The sequence below is a fragment of the Saccopteryx bilineata genome, chromosome 3 (genome assembly GCF_036850765.1).
Source record: "Saccopteryx bilineata isolate mSacBil1 chromosome 3, mSacBil1_pri_phased_curated, whole genome shotgun sequence".
Taxonomy (NCBI): Eukaryota; Metazoa; Chordata; class Mammalia; order Chiroptera; family Emballonuridae; genus Saccopteryx; species Saccopteryx bilineata.
The window spans coordinates 308741331-308758164 of record NC_089492.1 but is presented as its reverse complement, the minus strand read 5'-3'; the positions used below and the strand labels follow the sequence as shown (position 1 = coordinate 308758164).

The following is a 16834-nucleotide window of genomic DNA, read 5'->3' as shown; positions in this document are numbered from 1 at the left end:
TGGGCCCAAGGAAGCAACTGACAACCGGATGTGGCTTCCTAGGGATGGGTGGGCAGTAACCATAGCAGGATGGTCTCAGGGGTGGGAGGGTTGGGAGACCTCAGCCCCCCATGGGGTGGTGCCTGTGCCGGATGTGGGAGAGGGCAGCTGAGAACCCTGCTGCACTTCAGCCCTGGGAACCTCGCTCCTCCACATGGACCTCTGGAGCCTCAGTTCTTTCCTCATCCTGTGGGGTCCTAAACAGCAACACAGAAAACACATCTGGAGCCCGCGTGTCGCCCCCTGCAGGTGCCAGTGCTCAGTGCCACAGCCAGAACGCCTGGCAAACCCGGGGTGAACGTCATTGCCTCCGTGCCCCTCTCACGGGATGCCTTTATCCTTCTTCGCCCTGCGAAACGTTGGTAGGGCACCAAGCAGGCCTTCACTGCTGTTTCTATTCATCATAATAACAATATAGAATGTCCTTCCTGTATGCCAAGGTTGCGGGTTCGATCCTCGGTTAGGGCACATACAAGAAGCAACTACTGAATGCATAAATAAGTGGAACAACAAACCAATGTTTCTCTCTTCTCTCTTCCTTCCTCTACCCCTAAAAATTTAATAAAAATGAACAGCAACAATAATAATAGGAGGAAGAGGTTCCCATTGTCACCCAGCGGCACGGAGAGAAGGAGGTAGGCTCAGAAAGCTTACACCTGTGTTTGGACTGAGATGCTAAGAACAGAGGGTCGCTGGCCCAGGTGCTGAAAAGAACTCTAGGGAAGGCGCCCCCTCGTTCTCTCGTACTGATGCTTGCTCAAGGAGTGTCCCTCCCCAGTCCCCAGCAAGCCCATCTGCAAGCCCAGCAGGAATGTGCTGCCTGTCCCATCTGCTCCTCTCTCCTTCCAGGGTCCTTGTTCTCAGCATGGCCCCTCTGGTCCACCTTCCCAGTCAAAGGCGGGCCTGGACCCTTAAACCATGCACCATCGGGGCCTCACCCGTGGGGTCAGCTGGCATGATGGATGGTGCTGTCCCTTTCACTGTCCCGCAGCCACCTTCTCTCCTCCATCCCCACGGCCTAGCACAGGCCTCAGGCACCTGGCCTCCGGTCTCACCCCTCAGTCCATCTCCAGGGTCTCACTACCCTCAAGGCTGAGCCTGCCTCTGTCTTCCTCTAGAGCTCTCCATGGCTCCCCAGTGCCCTCAGAGGGCATTCAGCCTGTGTGGAAGGAAGCCCTGCATGGCCTGGGGTCTGCCTGCCTCTTCCTGCCTCCCTGTGGCCCCCATCATGGGCAGCCTCCCTCCGGCTCCCTGTCAGCCAGTCTCAAATCCTGGACACCTCTTGTCAGCTCCTCCACTTAGCATAGGCTGTTCTTTCTGCTCAGATGCCTTTCCCTTTTCACCTGTCTGGTCAACTCCTGCGCACCCACATGGATCCTGACAAAATGCCTCTTCATCCATGATGTTTTTATTTATCGGTAAAGCCATTCTGAGGAAGTCAGTGGGAGGGCTCTATCTGTGACAGGGCGTCACAGTGTCAGAGAGGTGATGTCATTGCCCTCAGCCTCACAGCCCCAAAGCAGCAGAACCAGGTCGAAGTCCACTTCTCCTGAATCTGAACAAAAGGTCCCCACCCGGCCTGCCCACCCCGAACCGGGAGGTCTGGACTCTCTGTGGGTTTCAGTGTGTTTTCTGAGCAGCACGGCCTGTTTGTCATTCCAATGTTACCATGTCTAAATTTGCTCACTTGACGAGACAGCCTCTGGATGCCTGCTACATGCCAAGCACCATACCGGGCTCTGGGGATCCATCCGTGGATGAGACAGCAACAGCCTTCTTCCCAGAGCCTGACCTCGAGTGGGGAAGAGAGACACTAAACATAATAACTACATACATGACTGACTGACCAAGTGGTGGCATAGTGGATAGAGCCTTGACCTTGGAGGCTGAGGACTCAGGTGTGAAACCCTGAGGTCACTGGCTTGAGTGAGGGCTTGCCAGCTTGAGCACAGGGTCGCCAGCTTGAGTCCAAGGTTGCTGGCTTGAGCAAGGGGTGACTGTCTCGGTTAGAGCTCCCTGATCAAGGCACCTATGAGAAAGCAATCAATGAACAAGTAAAGTGACACAACTATGAGTTGATGCTTCTCATCTCTCTCTCTTCCTGTCTGCCTCTCTCTGTGCCTTTCTCTGTCTCTTGCTAATAATAATAATAATAATAATAATAATTACATAGACGGCCATTTAAGTGAGTATAACGACTGTGCCCCAGGTCCAGGGGGCAGGCAGGCTGGTGGCCCCTCCACAGCACAGGGCAGATGATCAAACCCTCTTATGCAGGAGGCTGGTCAGGTGTGGCCACTGACGGAGGAGGATGGACAAGGTGGGGACTGGTTCTTGGACCGAACAAACCCCCCTGCTTTCCCAGACTGACAAGCGAGGCCTGGGGTCCTGCCTCCGACAGCCGCCTAACTGCCCCCGGCCCCTGGGCCCCTCACGTTTTCTTCCACATTTGCTGAGCCCACCCCTGCTTGTGCCTGGCTCTGCGCTGAGTGTGAAGGACACAGGCGTGTTGAGGTTTTAAAGAAAATAAACTGTTAGAAAATCCTTTATTAAAAATTTAACTGTGGTAAGAAAATGATTAATTGAGTTGTTCATCTTAACACTTAAGATAAATTGTTTTTATACATTTTGAATGCAAGGAACTGATAACAAACTTAGTCAGCTTACTTTCCTTTGGCTTTGATATTTTTACATTCACAATTTTTTTTTTTTTACAGAGACAGAGAGAGAGTCAGAGAGAGGAATAGACAGGGACAGACAGACAGGAACAGAGAGAGATGAGAAGCATCAATCATCAGTTTTTCGTTGTGACACCTTACTTGTTCATTGATTGCTTTCTCATATGTGCCTTGACTGCGAGCCTTCAGCAGACCAAGTAACCCCTTGCTTGAGCCAGCGACCTTGGGTCTAAGCTGGTGAGCTTTTTGCTCAAGCCAGATGAGCCCGTGCTCAGGTTGGTGACCTCAGGGTCTTGAACCTAGGTCCTTCCGCATCCCAGTCCGACGCTCTATTCACTGCACCACTGCCTGGTCAGGCTACATTCACAATTTTTAAAAACATTGTTATGTTTGGGCTCTGGCAGGGTAGCTCAGTTGGTTAGAGTGTCTTCCTGAGATGCTGAGGTTATAGGTTTGATCCCCAGTTAGGGCACATACAAAAATCAACCAGTGATAGCATGAATGAATGGAACAGCAAAAGCTGTTATCTCTCTCTCTCAAAAAAAAAAAAAATTAATGAATTTTATTATTATTTTAAAATTATTTTTATTTATTTATTCATTTTAGAGAAGAGAGACAGACAGAGAGAGAGAGAGAGAAAAGGGAGAGGAGCAGGAAGCATCAACTCCCATGTGTGCCTTGACTGGGCAAGCCCAGGGTTTTGAACCGGTGACCTCAGCATTCTAGGTGGATGCTTGATCCACTGCGCCACCACAGGTTAGGCAAAAAATCTTAATGAATTTTAAAAAATTATTTTCCCAGTCACGTTTATAATGACTTCTGTTTCCTTCTTCCCTGAGATAAGGAGCTTGTGCCCCCCCTTTCAATGGGGACGTGCCTGACCCCAAGGACGTGGCTGGAGCCTGGCAGGCACCTCGCTCGTGGAGCCTCTCAGGACTAGACTCGGCCTCCAGGGGGCCGTGGTCCCCTCTGCGGCGTGGGGACAGGGTCCCTGGGGACAAGGCAACGCACACAGCCCCGCCCTGCACCAGGGTGGCCACACAGAACACAGCGTTTCCTCCTTTAGTGACATCCATTATCACCATTTTGGTCATTATCAGCCTGCCCCCCTCCCCATCCAGTAACAAATCCTACACTTGTCCCTGCAGGAGTCTCCAGGCCATGTCAGCACTGACCAGCAGCTCAGTGCCCCCCCACCTTGCCCAAGGTGGTGGGTAGACAGGTGGGAGAGTGGGGTTAGGTTAGGGCTCAGAGGTCAACCACTTCGTCCCCAGGAAGGCGTCCCTGGCCCCAGCCCTCTCCTGCCTGTATGGCTCAGGGCTCCGCTTTCAGCTGCGGCTAGTGTGCTGCATGGTATGGGTGGCGCCTGGCAACACAGGTTGGAGCTGAGTGGATTCAATTATAATGCAGATTTTCCCCATTCATACCTGCACTGTTTTTGATCTGTGCTTGGGAGTCCATGGTTGCAGAGGGTGAATTCTATGCATCCATTGTTCTACACCGTATTATTTATTTATTTATTATTTAAAAAAGTTTGTTGACAGAGACAGCGAGTCAGAGAGAGGGACAAATCAGGACAGACAGACAGGAAGGGAGAGAGATGAGAATCATCAATTCTTTGTTGCAGCACCTTAGTTGTTCACTGATTGCTTTCTCATATGTGCCTTGATGGGGGGGGGTACAGCTGAGCGAGTGACATCTTGCTTAAGCCAGTGACCTTAGGCTCAAGCCAGCTACCTTGGGCTTCAAGCCAGCGACCTTTGGGCTCAAGCTAGCGACCATGAGGTCACATCTATGATCTGATGCTCAAGCCAGCGACCCTGCACTCAAGCTGGTGAGCCTGTGCTCAAGCCGGCAACCTCGGGTTTGCAACCTGGGTCCTCTGCGTCCCAGTCCGACGCTCTTGCTTGGTCAGGCTGTATGATTTATTTTTATTATTTTTTTTTACTGATGAGAGAGAGAGAGAGAGAGAGAGAGAGAGAGAGAAGCAGTGCACTCCTTGGTGGCTTCTTGTATGTGCTCTGATGGAAGGTTTGACCTGTGACTTTAGGTGCGCAGGGTATCCACTGAGCCACCCGCCAGGGCCTACACTTTTTTATATTTGAGCATTCACGGATTTGGGTATTTTAGAGGGATCCTGGAATCAGCTGAAGGACAGTAAACTTTTAAGAGAGTCAAAAGTTATATGTGCGTTTTTGACTTGGGGGAGCTGTTGGCGCCCTTAACTCCTGTGCTGTTTAAGGGTTGGCTGTTCTGTGGGCCTTCTGCCTGTCTCTCCACCAAGCTTCGCAGGGGCAGGGATGTCTACCTGTCCTTCTCACACAGTAGGTGCTCAATGAACCAATGTACAGGAACTGGTGCTGCAGATACACTAGCAGGGCCTTTCAGACCCGAGGGTAGAGGAGGAGACAAGGATTCATGGTTTCAAATGGGTTCCCGCTCAGAGCTTGTTTCCAGGTAGAGATGGGACCCTCTTCGCGGAGGCGGTATCTGTAACTCGCAAGAGTGCCTGGTATGGGGCACGTGGGGACGAAGACTGGTTATTCAAGGATTAAGAGCAGTGAGTTTGGGTTGCAGCTGCATCTGGGCCCAGAAGGGGGCGCCCCTGAGTGCTGTGTGGCTGGGATGGGACAGCTAGATTTGGTAGGGTCTTTATTGCAAGAGGAACAGGGGTTGTTTTAAATCTCAGGCATGATGTGGTGGCTCTGGCTGGGGGTGGGAGACAGATGGAGGCCAGAAGGCTGGGAGGAAAGTGGGGTGAGCGTTTGGGTGGGCGAGGACAAGGTCAGAGCCCTCCAGAACCCAGACAGGCTGTGCAGACACAGTCAGGACTGGGTTACAGTTCTGATCAAGTCACCAGGGCGCGGGGCCCAGAGAGCTACACATTAGGAAGCATCAGATGCAAGTTAAGTAATTAAGTTCTGCAGTCAACCCACCGGGCTAAGCCCCAATCCCACTTACTAACGGTGGACTCCTGCACAGGAATCTCACTCACTCCTGTGCCTCAGTGTCCTCATCTGTAAAACGGGGATAAGAATAGAGCCACTGACAGGGTTGTCGGAGGCCAGAGTTCATGAACCGTGGAACTAGGACTCGGAGTGATGCAGGAGGCAGGCCAGGCGCTCAGAGAGGGAGTGTAATTAATGGAGGTGGGACATGGATCTTCTGCCTCTTGAAACCTCAGTCTGCTCAAGTGAAAAGTGGGGTGGGACTCCCACCTCCCCTCCCTGGGGCTGTCAGAGGCTACATGGCTCTTCAAGACAGCAGGTGCTTCTCCGATGGGGTAATTCAACAGTTCGGCAGGCTCTGTGCCGAGTGCTGGGCCAGCGGTGACGGGGGCTGATGTCCACAAAGTGGGGTGGGGGTGGCATGGAGTCCCATGGGGCTTGACTGGATTAGGGGCTCAGAGAAGGTGCCTCTCAGGTAGACGTTTCTCTGATTCAAGAAAGATGACAGTTCGGCTCTGGCTGGCTAGCTCAGCGGTAGGGTGTTGGCCTGGCGTGTGGAAGCCCCAGGTTTGATTCCTGGCCAAGGCACACAGGAGAAGCACCTATCTGCTTCTCCACCCTTCCCCCTAACTTTCTCTCTGTCTTGCTCTTCCTCTCCTGCAGCCAAGGCTCCACTGGAGCAAAGTTGACCCTGGCGCTGAGGATGGCTCCATGGCCTCTGCCTCAGGCACTAGAATGACTCTGGTTGAAGGTGAGCAACGCCCCAGATGGGCAGAGCATTGCCCCCTGGTGAGCATGCTGGGTGGATCCCAGTCCGGCACACGCGGGAGTCTGTCTCTTTGCCTCCTTGCTTCTCACTTCAGAAAGATACAAAAAAATACAAAAAAAAAAAAAAAAAGATGACAGTGACCAACGGTGAAACCAGTCTCCCTGTCACACTCTCTGGCATTCTCAGCCCCTGAGCACCTGCCAGGCTACCTCTGTTGACCACCTCATCTGCAGAGCCACAAAGATAGCCTGGCACACGGTGGTGCTTAGTACATGCTTGTGCAAGAGGGGAGGCACTGAATTTCTCAACAGCTCAGTGACGGGGGAGACTGTTATTATCTCCATTTTAGTGATGAAACTGAGGCCCAGGCCCTGGGTGGGTTACTGAATAGATAGAATGTCACCCCTGCGCGCTGAGGGTACGGGTTCACTCCCTGGTCAGGGCACATATGAGAAGCAACAATGAGTGCACAACTAAATGGAACAATGAGTTGATGTTTCTCTCTCTTTTTCTCTCCTCTTCGCTCTCTTTCAAATCAATGGAAAAAATTAAAAAACACCCCCCAAAACCAAAAAACTGAGGCCCAGGCAGGCTTGATAATAGGCTTGAGGTAAGTTTGAGTCCCCCACAATCATAAGCGCTTCTGACATATTTGAGTGGTTCCTGTTGTTGTTGTTTTAAAAAAGTTTTTAAGTATTTTGTCTTCATTTATTTTTCCTTTTTAAATGTTTCTATTTTATTGATTTGAGAGAGAGAGGAAGAGAGAGAGAGAGAGAGAGAAAGGAACATTGATCTGTTCCAATATGTGCCCTGACCAGCGATCAAACCAGCAACCTCTATGCTTCAGGACGATGCTCAACCAACCTCACTATCCAGCCAGGATAGCATTTTTTAAAGCATTGACATTTTTTAATAGATTGATTTTAGAGAGAGAGAGAAGGGAGGGAGAGAGAGAGAGAGAGAGAGAGAGAGAGAAAGAAACATCGATTTGTTGTTCCACTTATTTATGCATTCATTGGTTGATTCTTGTATGTGCCCTGACCTGGGATTGGGCCCACACCTTGGTATACTGGGACAATGCTCTAACCAACGGAGCTACCTGGCCAGGGCTTAAAATAAGTTTTAAAACCAAATTGGACATCCTGCTCACATCCTTTGCAAACTCAGTCTTGAATTCTAAGTATTTTCTTATGTCATTCGATAATCTTTGAAACTCCATTCTTGTTTTTTGTTTTAATTTGGTGAAAGGAGAGGAGGCAGAGACAGACTCCTGCATGTGCCCAGACAGGGATCCACCTGGCAAGCCCACTAGGGGGTGATGCTCTGCCTATCTGGGGTGTTGCTCTATTGCTCTGCAATGGAGCTTTTCCTAGCACCTGAGGTGGAGGCCATGGAGCCATCCTCAGCGTCTGGGACCAACTTGCTCCAATCGAGCCATGGCTGCAGGAGGGGAGAGAGAGAAAGAGAGAAGTGAGAGGGGGTGGGGTGGAGAAGCAGATGGGTGCTTCTCCTGTGTGCAGTGACCAGGAATCCAGCCAGGGCCTGAAACTCCATTCTAAGTAGCTGTATAAACTTCCGCCTTGAGAATGCACTGTGACTCACTTATCTGGCACCTGGATATTATGGGGAAAGCAGGCCACTTTTGCAGCCCCACGGTTGCTGGGCTATCCTTAAACCTAATTCTGCAGCACCTCCTTCGGATGGGTTGATAGTTTTTTTGTTTGTTTTGTTTTTTGTTTTGTGACAGACAGACAGGAAGGGAGAGATGTGAGAAGCATCAGTTCCTTGTTGTGGCACCTTTGTTGTTCACTGATTGCTTTCTCATATGTGCCTTGACTGGCGGGGGACAGCAGAGTGAGCTCAAGCCAGTGACCTCAGGGTTTCGAACCTGGGTGCTCTGCGCCCCAGTCTGATGCTCTATACACTGTGCCACTGCCTGGTCAGGCAATGATCTGTTTCTTAGTACAGAAGCCAAGAGCCATCACACGCACTTTACACATGACCTCGGGGCGGGGGGGGGGACCCCTGAGGGACCCAGCGCAGCAGGCTACAAGTCTCGGAGGGGAGGATTGTACTTTGTTAGGTTAAGTGCACGTTCTCTGAGCTACCAATGCTCCTGGTGCACATTCCAAGACATTATAAAACATTATCACATACGCCCCGAAGGGGTCCCGAGGGAGGATTTGTGGTGGGGGAGCCCAAAGCCTCCTGAGTGTCTGTCCTGACTGAGGTGGGGGGCAAGGCATGAGGGGGTGCCCATCCAAGGGGATTCTGCAGCAATTAAAGGAAACAGAAGAGGCACCGCGCATGCGCGCACACACGGACATGTGGCTAGCTCTTAACAACCCAGGCCGAGTGAAAACAGCACGAGAAAGCCATCTATAATACAACTTCATTTACATAAATTAAAAATATACGCACACAAAGCAACAATAAGCATTTTCCAGAACACACACAAGCAGAAAGATCCACAGTAAACACATTAGGGTGGTTGGCTGCGGGGAGGAGGGACCCAAGCGGGAGGAGCGCGCAGGCCAGGAAGGAGGAGGCAGACGCCGGAGCTGAGCGATGGGCCTCACTGAGCAGAGCCCAGCGGGTGCTGAGCTTCTCCCTGGTACCCCAGCACCAGGGAGGGAGCACAGGGGTGGCAACGGCTCTGGCTCTGGCTGAGGATGCTTCTCCAGGGGCCTTCAAGGAAGGTGGCCTATGGCTACTGAGGCAGAGGGAAGGCGTGTCCCTGGGCCCCTGCTTTAGAAGTCCTTTCCGTAGGCCCCTCCAATGTCAAGCAGAATTTGGGGCCCCATGTAAGATTGCTGATTTTTTTCAAAAAATTATTTGACCCATGAAGGCATTAGAACAACCACCTCCACACCGCCGTCCTTCATGTCACAGAAGGACATTTGGACTCTCCCCAAAAGTCGATACCCTGGTCCCAGAGAGAGGCCAGTGTGGCCACCTGGTGCACTTGAAGTTCCCCACAGTCCCTGTATGACCCTCGGATCTCACTGTTCCACAGGACAGGACAGAGGCAACAGGTAAGGGGGACCCAGGCACCCCCGTTCTCACAGCACCATAGGGACCTGCCACCGTAGGGACCTGTTTGCTGACAGATGCCTCCCCACCTCTGCCAATCCCTCGGGGCAGGAGCTCACAAGCTGATCTTCTATTCTGCTGAGCACCCACTGTGCGCCAGGCTCTGTTCCGGGTGCTGAGGAGACAGCAGCGAGTGGGCAAATTCCCTGCCTTCATGGAGGTGGCAGTCCATGCAAGGGCCAGATGACAAGCAAGAGACCATAGACAGGGAGGCTCTCATATCTCCAGAACTCAGACCTTCTTTATAGAGCTTTGGTGTCAGGTGTGTGTGTGTGTGTGTGTGTGTGTATGTGTGTGTGTGTGTGTGTGTTTGGGGAGGTCACAACCACCATGAGTGAGGACAACAGTCAAATGGGACTGATGGGCCAGCGCTTCTCTGATCACCCCTTCCACCCAGCAATTCCACTTCTGGGGATTTATTCAAAGGGAGGATCCAGAACGTCAGGAAGAACAGCACGAAGATGCTGACTGCAGTGTTGTTTATATCAGTGACACCCTGGGCATAAGAAGGGGCAAAGAGAGCCCTGGCTGGGTTGCTCAGTTGAGTAGAGAGCATCATCCCTATATACCAAGTTTGTGGGTTTGATCCCCAGTCAGGGCACATACAAGAATCAACCAATGAATGCATAAATAAGTGGAACAACAAATTAGTGTTTTTCTCTCTCCATTCCTCTCTAAAATCAATCAATCAATAAAAACAAACAAACAAACAAAAAAAAAAGAGGAAGAAGAAGGGACAGAGGACGCCTACATGCCAGAATCTTATGCTGTCACCAAAATTGACAAAGTAGACAAAGATTGCCCTGGCTGGTTGGCTCAGTGGTAGAGCCTCGGCCTGGCATGTGGAAGTCCTGGGTTCAATTCCTGGTCAGGGCACCCAGGAGACACACCCATCTGCTTCTTCACCCTTCTCCCTTTACTTTCTCTCTGTCTCTCTCTTCCCCTCCCTCAGCCAAGGCTCCATTGGAGCAAAGTTGGCCCGGATGCTGAGGATAGCTCCATGGCCTCTGCCTCAGATGCTAGAATGGCTCCGGTTGCAACGGAGCAACACCCCAGATGGGCAGAGCATCGCCCCCTGGTGGGCATGCTGGGTGGATCATGGTCGGGCACATGCAGGAGTCTGTCTCTCTGCCTCCCCGCTTCTTACTTCAGAAAAATACAAACAAACAAAAAAAAGTAGACAAAGATTAGTGTCAGGTAGAAAGATGTTCATCATTAAGTTTCTAGGTGTCAAAAACCCATTGCAAACCAATATAAAATGGTGTTATTTCATATTTTTCTTTGAAAAGTAAGAAAAGCAAGACTTTGGTTGCCTAACCCTAGCCTACCGCACATGCTGAGAACGTGCATGGAGAGTGTCATCTGTAGCTGTCGAGTCACACTTGGCTTTCGTTGCTGTGTTCTTAGTTAGGTATAGAGTTTCTATACTAATTTGTATTCATTGGGTAATAAAAAATTTAAAAATACCTTTACAGAAGCACAGAAAAGAGCCAGGAAGGCTTTAAAATAAAATGTAAGTAGCAGTTATTTATATCCTGATTAGTGGGATTAGGAGAGATTTTTATTAACTATTTTTTAAATTTTTCCATTGATTTGAGAGAGAGAGAAAGAAAGGGGGAAGGGAGAGAGGGAGAGAAAAGCATTAACTCGTTCCACTTAGTTGTTTCATTTAGTTGTGCACTCATTGGTTGCTTTTGCTATGTACCCTGACTCGGGATTGAACCTGTGACCTCAGCATGCCATGCCAACACTCTATCCACTGAGCCACTCGACCAGGGCCAATTAAAACAATTTTTTAATTTGAATAATTAAAAGTTATTATTATTATTATTATTATTATTATTATTATTTTAAGTGAGAAGAGGAGAGACAGACAGATCCCTGCATGCACCCCACCTAGACTGAGATGTACCCAGCAAGCCCCCTACTGGTGATACTTTGCCCATCTAGGGCCCTTGCTGGGCAAATGAGCTATTTTTTTAGTGCCTGAGGTGGAGGCTCCATGGAGCCATCCTCAGTATCTGGGGCCAACTCACTTGAACCAATTGAACCATGGCTGCTGGAGGAGAAGAGAGAGAGAGAGAGAGAGACAGGCAGGAAGGGAGAGAGATGAAAAGCACCAAGTCTTCATTGGGGCACCTTAGTTGTTCATTGATTGCTTTCTCATATGTGCCTTGACTGGGACTACAGCAGAGTGAGTGACCCCTTGCTCAAGCCAGCGACCTTGGGCTCAAGCTGGTGACCTTGGGCTTCAAGCCAGCGACCTTTGGGCTCAAGCCAGCAACCCCGCGCTCAAGCTGATAATTCCATGCTCAAGCTGGCAACCTCGGGGTTTTGAACCTGGGTCCTCTGCATCCTAGCTCGACACTCTGTCCACTGTGCCACCACCTGGTCAGGCCAACGTTATTATTTTTTAGAGCGTCTCTAATTGCTCCAGAGGTGTCCCCATTCCCACCCCCTGAAAGGTGGCTGCTGCTGGTGTACAGCACCTGTGCTTGTGGACAGAATGCCCACTGCCCTCAGGGAACATGCAGTGGGGGGTCGGTGGTCTCCAGAGTGGGGGTGCGGAACCTCAGTATGGGCGTTCTGACCCTTTGGCAGATTCTGTTTCTGTGTGTATTTTCTCACATCTGTGGTGCATGGTTGCAGGAGACCGAGCATGGCTTACACATGAATGTGGGCCACATGGATATTCTGACAGGGGTGTGGACCTGAAAGGTTTGGAGGCCAGTGGCCTGGAGATGGGGTGACAGACACATGTGCAAACAGGTCCAACCAAAAAGCTCAGTCCAGACCTAAAACCTTGGAGTCACCCTCTTTCTCTCTTCCTGGAATTTCCTACACCCGTTCTGCAGGAAAAACCTATCATTTACACAAAACAGAACCAGAATCTGTTTACCCATCAGCACCTCGCCCCAACCAGCATGTCTGAGCTGCCACAGCTCCCCTGACCTCTGCATTAGCCTCCGGCTGTCCCCTGGTCCCTGCGGTCAAGGCCCAGGGCACTTTGGACACACCCATGTCAGGTACAGCCTGTTCTCTGCCAGAGCCACCACCGGCTCCTGTCTCCCTCAGAGAAGAGCCCAAGTCCTCACCGTGACCGCAAGGCCCAGCAGGATCTGCCCCCATTGTCCCCTCTCAGCCCAGTGGGCAGCCCCCTGCCTGGAGTGCCAGTCCCCAGAAAGCCACAGGCTCCTCGCTGACCTCCTGAAAATTTGTGCTCAAATGTCACCCTTGCAATGAGGCCACCCTGATCTCCCTGTCTTCAAAGCTGTGCCCACTGCCCCTCCCCCATTTCCTCTTCCCGCCCCCTTTCACACCCGCCGCTGAGTGACCATGCCCGCTTCCGCAACACAGGGCTCAGTGAGGGCAGGGCTGGCTGTGGGCTTTGGTCACTGATGTTTCCTAAGTGCCCAGGACACTCCCACACAGAAGGAAACCAGGAGACATTGAACAGATGAGATGCATTTAGGTCGAGGGTTAAGGTGTCTGGGGTGGGCTCTGGACCCAGAGAGGAAGGCGATAAGGGAGGCTCGCCGGGGGGACCCAGGACCAAAGAGAGGCATGTTCAGACAGAGGGACGGCATAAGCAATCTCAGCGCCAGGAATGTGACCTGCAGCAGCTAGAGAGGCTGGTGGCCAGTCCCAGCTATGCGCCTCTGTGATCGCAGCAAAGGGCCCAGACTTCATTCCTCAGAGGATTTTGGGCAGAGAGCTCTGCGCGGTGGCTGCTGGGGGGCTGGGCTATGCACTGAAGGAGTTAGGAGCTGGGGGCGCTCAGGGGCCTGGAGTGGTCCATCCCGGGCCTGTGGGCGGTGCTGAGAGTGGCCTGACACCTGCTGCTCAGCAGGTGTTTGTGGGACTGAACTGTTCACCGAGTCCGCAGAGAGAAAAGGGGCGCTGCCTCAGCCTTGGGGGGCGGCTGGAGTGGACGCAGCCGCTCCTCACTCTTGCAACCCTGAAGCCCACACTCCACGTGGCTTCGGTTTCCTGACCCAGCCATCCCGCCTGAGCGCCATCTCGTTTGTTTGCGCCTTGCTTCTTCCCTTCTAGGCGGAAGCCAGGCAGGGGCAGGGAAGGGCTGTGTGGTCTGTCTTTGCCTAGAACAGGCGGCGTCTGTTGACTGTTATGTGAATAAATGGAGGATGGACAGAGCATGGGGGCAGGTGGATGATGACCATGAGGTGCTGAGTGTCACCCCTGAAGGGAGACATGGACAGGTCTGCTGGGACTGCAGCGTGAGGGACTGAGGTGGACTCAGAGGCACCCTGTTGGAGTGGGTGACTGGGGAGGAGGCCTGGACCTAGAGGACAGTAAGTCCTGTGGGAGCAGGGGTGGGGCCATGTCACCAGGCCTCTGATGTTTCTGGACCCCAACTCTGTCTCCACTGGTCCTGGCCCCATGGCCACCAAAGAAGGGACAGCCTTGTTGCCTTTGGCAACTGGCACTTGCCCTGGCACTGCCCCGCTAACAGCCCTGGTTCCAGGCTCTCAGGGCAGTGAGATGAGGGCCACAGAACCCTCCTCTCCCAGGGGACAGGCCAGGAATCGTGGTGGCAGAGGACAAAGGCAGCTGGGGGCCTGAGATATTCACAAAGGAGGCCTGGCCAGGAACAGAGGACTGACTGAGGCCTTTGAAACAGTGGACCTCAACCAGGGTGAGTCACCACAGAATACCTGGCATATCTGGAGACATTTTGGGAACTGGGGACAGGTGTCCCTGGCCCCTAGTGGCCAGAGAGGCTGCTCAAGCACCCGACAGTGCACAGGAGGACCCCACCACCACGGGTGATCCGGCCCCAAACATCAACAGAACAGAGAGAACAGACCAAGCTTTGAACATGCACAGCTCTGCCCCAAAGCCGCATGCAGGGCTCGTTTGAGTCACAGTCATAATGAATCTGGTGGCCACTGTCCCGTCCAAGTGCTAGCCACAGGCAGCACGGTTCTCACGGAGCTCCAGTTCTCACACCAGCTCGGGGAGCAGGGTGCAAGCCCCGAACAGGCAGCAGGGAGGGTTCGCCCGGTGCCGAGACAATTCGAAACCCTCGACAAGTATGAAACCCATCAGCACACACACCAACCCCTCGAGCAGAGGCTCTTATCCCCTTTTTCAGATGGAAAAACTGAGGTGCAGACTCATGCCATCATGGGCCCGAGGCCACGCTGCAGGGGAGCGCGCACACAGCACAGAGATCCTGAGGAAGGGTGGCTGGGGGGGGGGGCACTGCCGGTGCCCCTGTGGGAAGCAGGCGGTGGTTCTGCCCTGGCCTCAACAAGCTGGCCACGGAGATGCGGAGTCTTGGACCCGAGAAACCCCAGGTGGCCCTGGCCCAAGTTAATAGGATACAGACAGCATCTCATAGGTGCCCAAGGGCTGATGTGAAGAGCAGCTGGGGTCGCTGAGAAGGCCCTGCTCAGCTCGGGGAGGAGGGACTGGCTAACACCTGTGCCCCCCACCCCACCCCACCGGCTGCCGAGGGCTCACCTGGATGCTGTTCTCCTGCAGGTTCAGGTAGCGTGTGTTGACAGGGATGCTGGCCGGGACCTCGGCGAGCTCTCTCCGTGTGCAGATCACCCGGCTGGCCTGGTTGCTGCAGGAGCAGGCCACGGGGCACGAGGTGGCTGGTGAGGAGCCCCCTATGGCAGCTGATGTCAAGGCCACGCCGCCCCCGCCAGCCCCCAAGGGTGGGGAGAAGAGCCAGAGGAACAGCAGGGCCCCGTGGGGCCAGGACATCCTACCAGGCGGCAGCGGGGGGCACGGGGAGCCGCAGGCACGCGCCATCCTCAATGTTCATGCTCCACGTGGGCGCCGGGGGGCTGGCGGGGAGAGAGGAGAGGCTCAGTGAGGGACAGGTGTCTGCACGGCCTGGCCTATCTGCTCCCAACACCCAGCCCTTGGACGCTGCTGCCACCTCATCACCTCCCTCCCTTCCTTTCATCTCTCCCTGCTGGGAAGACTTCATGCCCATTTCACAGAGCTGAAAACTGAGGCTGGGGAGAGAAAGTGCTTGCCCAAAGCCATGTGGCCAGTCAGTAGAGAAGTCAGCCAGATTCAAAACCAAGTGTTTTTGCATGATTTCAAAAAGGTAGATAAGCAAGTAGAGATGGAGAAAGACACAGACGAGACTAAGGTGACAGAGAAAGGGTGAAGAGCCAAACTGGAAGTCTGAGTGGGGGTGCAGTCCCCGTCACAGCACCCACTGCAGTCCCCTGGCTACCTGCGTGAGTCGCCGGGAGGGCCCAGCCTCCTGTGTGTCCCCCCCTCCCTGTTGCTTCACCCTCCCGGAGTGTTGGCAAGGAGGCCAAGTTCCCCAGTGCCTGCATGGCCTCCACCACGCCCGGCCCAGCCTCCTGCTGCTCTCAGTCACCTCTGGGCCGGTCCAGGCCCTTGGGCCTCACAGCAGCTGCAGGGAATTGAGTTAGACTCACGGGGGGACCTAAAGGAACGTGAGGTGCCAGACAAGTGAGGGGATGGGTGTGGCCGGTGGAGGGGCAGGGCAGAGGAAGCTGGGGGCCATGCTGGGGAATGGGGGCGGGGGGCCCAGGCTGCCCTGGACTGGCCTGCGCTGGGGGGGCCCGCCACCCTGTGTCCGAGTTCTGGGAGGGGGTGGGTAGTGTGGGACCAGGTCTTCCTGCCCCCATTTCCATTAAACAAAAGAAGGAAAAGAAGACAAGCTTGTAGTAATCAGAGCAATAACAACAATAATCAAAGCTGCTCGGCAACCCTGAGCAAGCTATCACCATGCTCTGACTCTGCATACAGCTGTCTTCCTGAGCCTTGTAGTAACCACAAGAGAAAGCCGTTAGGGGCCCAATTTACAGATGAGGACACTGAGGCACCAGGAGAGAAATTGGCTGTCCCCAGGCATGGAGCTCATCTGGGAGGGCAGGGGGGAGGTGGCCGTGGGTCAGCGCTGTGGCTCGTAGCCCCCTTGCACACAGTGTGGAGGTCACACAGACGCACCCACCCCAGGAAGCCTTGACCCAGCACGCCGACCTGAGTCCCCCGCGAGCTGTCTGCGCACTCACACCAGCAGCGGCGACAGGGCACGCCCTCGCTTGGGACTCAGACCCACGGACACAGGCCTCCACGCACATGCGTGCACACACACATTCACTCTCTCCCGCAGTTTCCTAGATCATTTCAACTCAGATAAAAATGCATGTGTGTGTGTGTGTGTGTGTGTGTGTTGAGCGCGTGTGTGAGAGCGAGAGGTAGACAGAGACAGAAATGGAGAAACAGAGGGACAAAGAAAGAGACAGAGACAGAGGGACAGAAGGAGAGACAGACAGAGGGACTGAGAG

General features: G+C 53.3%; 1 protein-coding gene across 2 annotated transcripts in view; it reads right to left on the bottom strand.

Moving 5' to 3' along the window:
- LRRC4B (leucine rich repeat containing 4B) overlaps nucleotides 1-16834 on the bottom strand; it is a 37920-nt gene that overhangs the window by 7047 nt on the left and 14039 nt on the right. For both annotated transcript variants that reach the window (XM_066271410.1, XM_066271411.1), the window contains exon 2: nucleotides 15015-15346. In XM_066271410.1, coding sequence (XP_066127507.1) covers nucleotides 15015-15311 — 297 coding nt within the window. In that variant the 5' untranslated portion in view covers nucleotides 15312-15346. The remainder of the gene's footprint in view (nucleotides 1-15014; nucleotides 15347-16834) is intronic.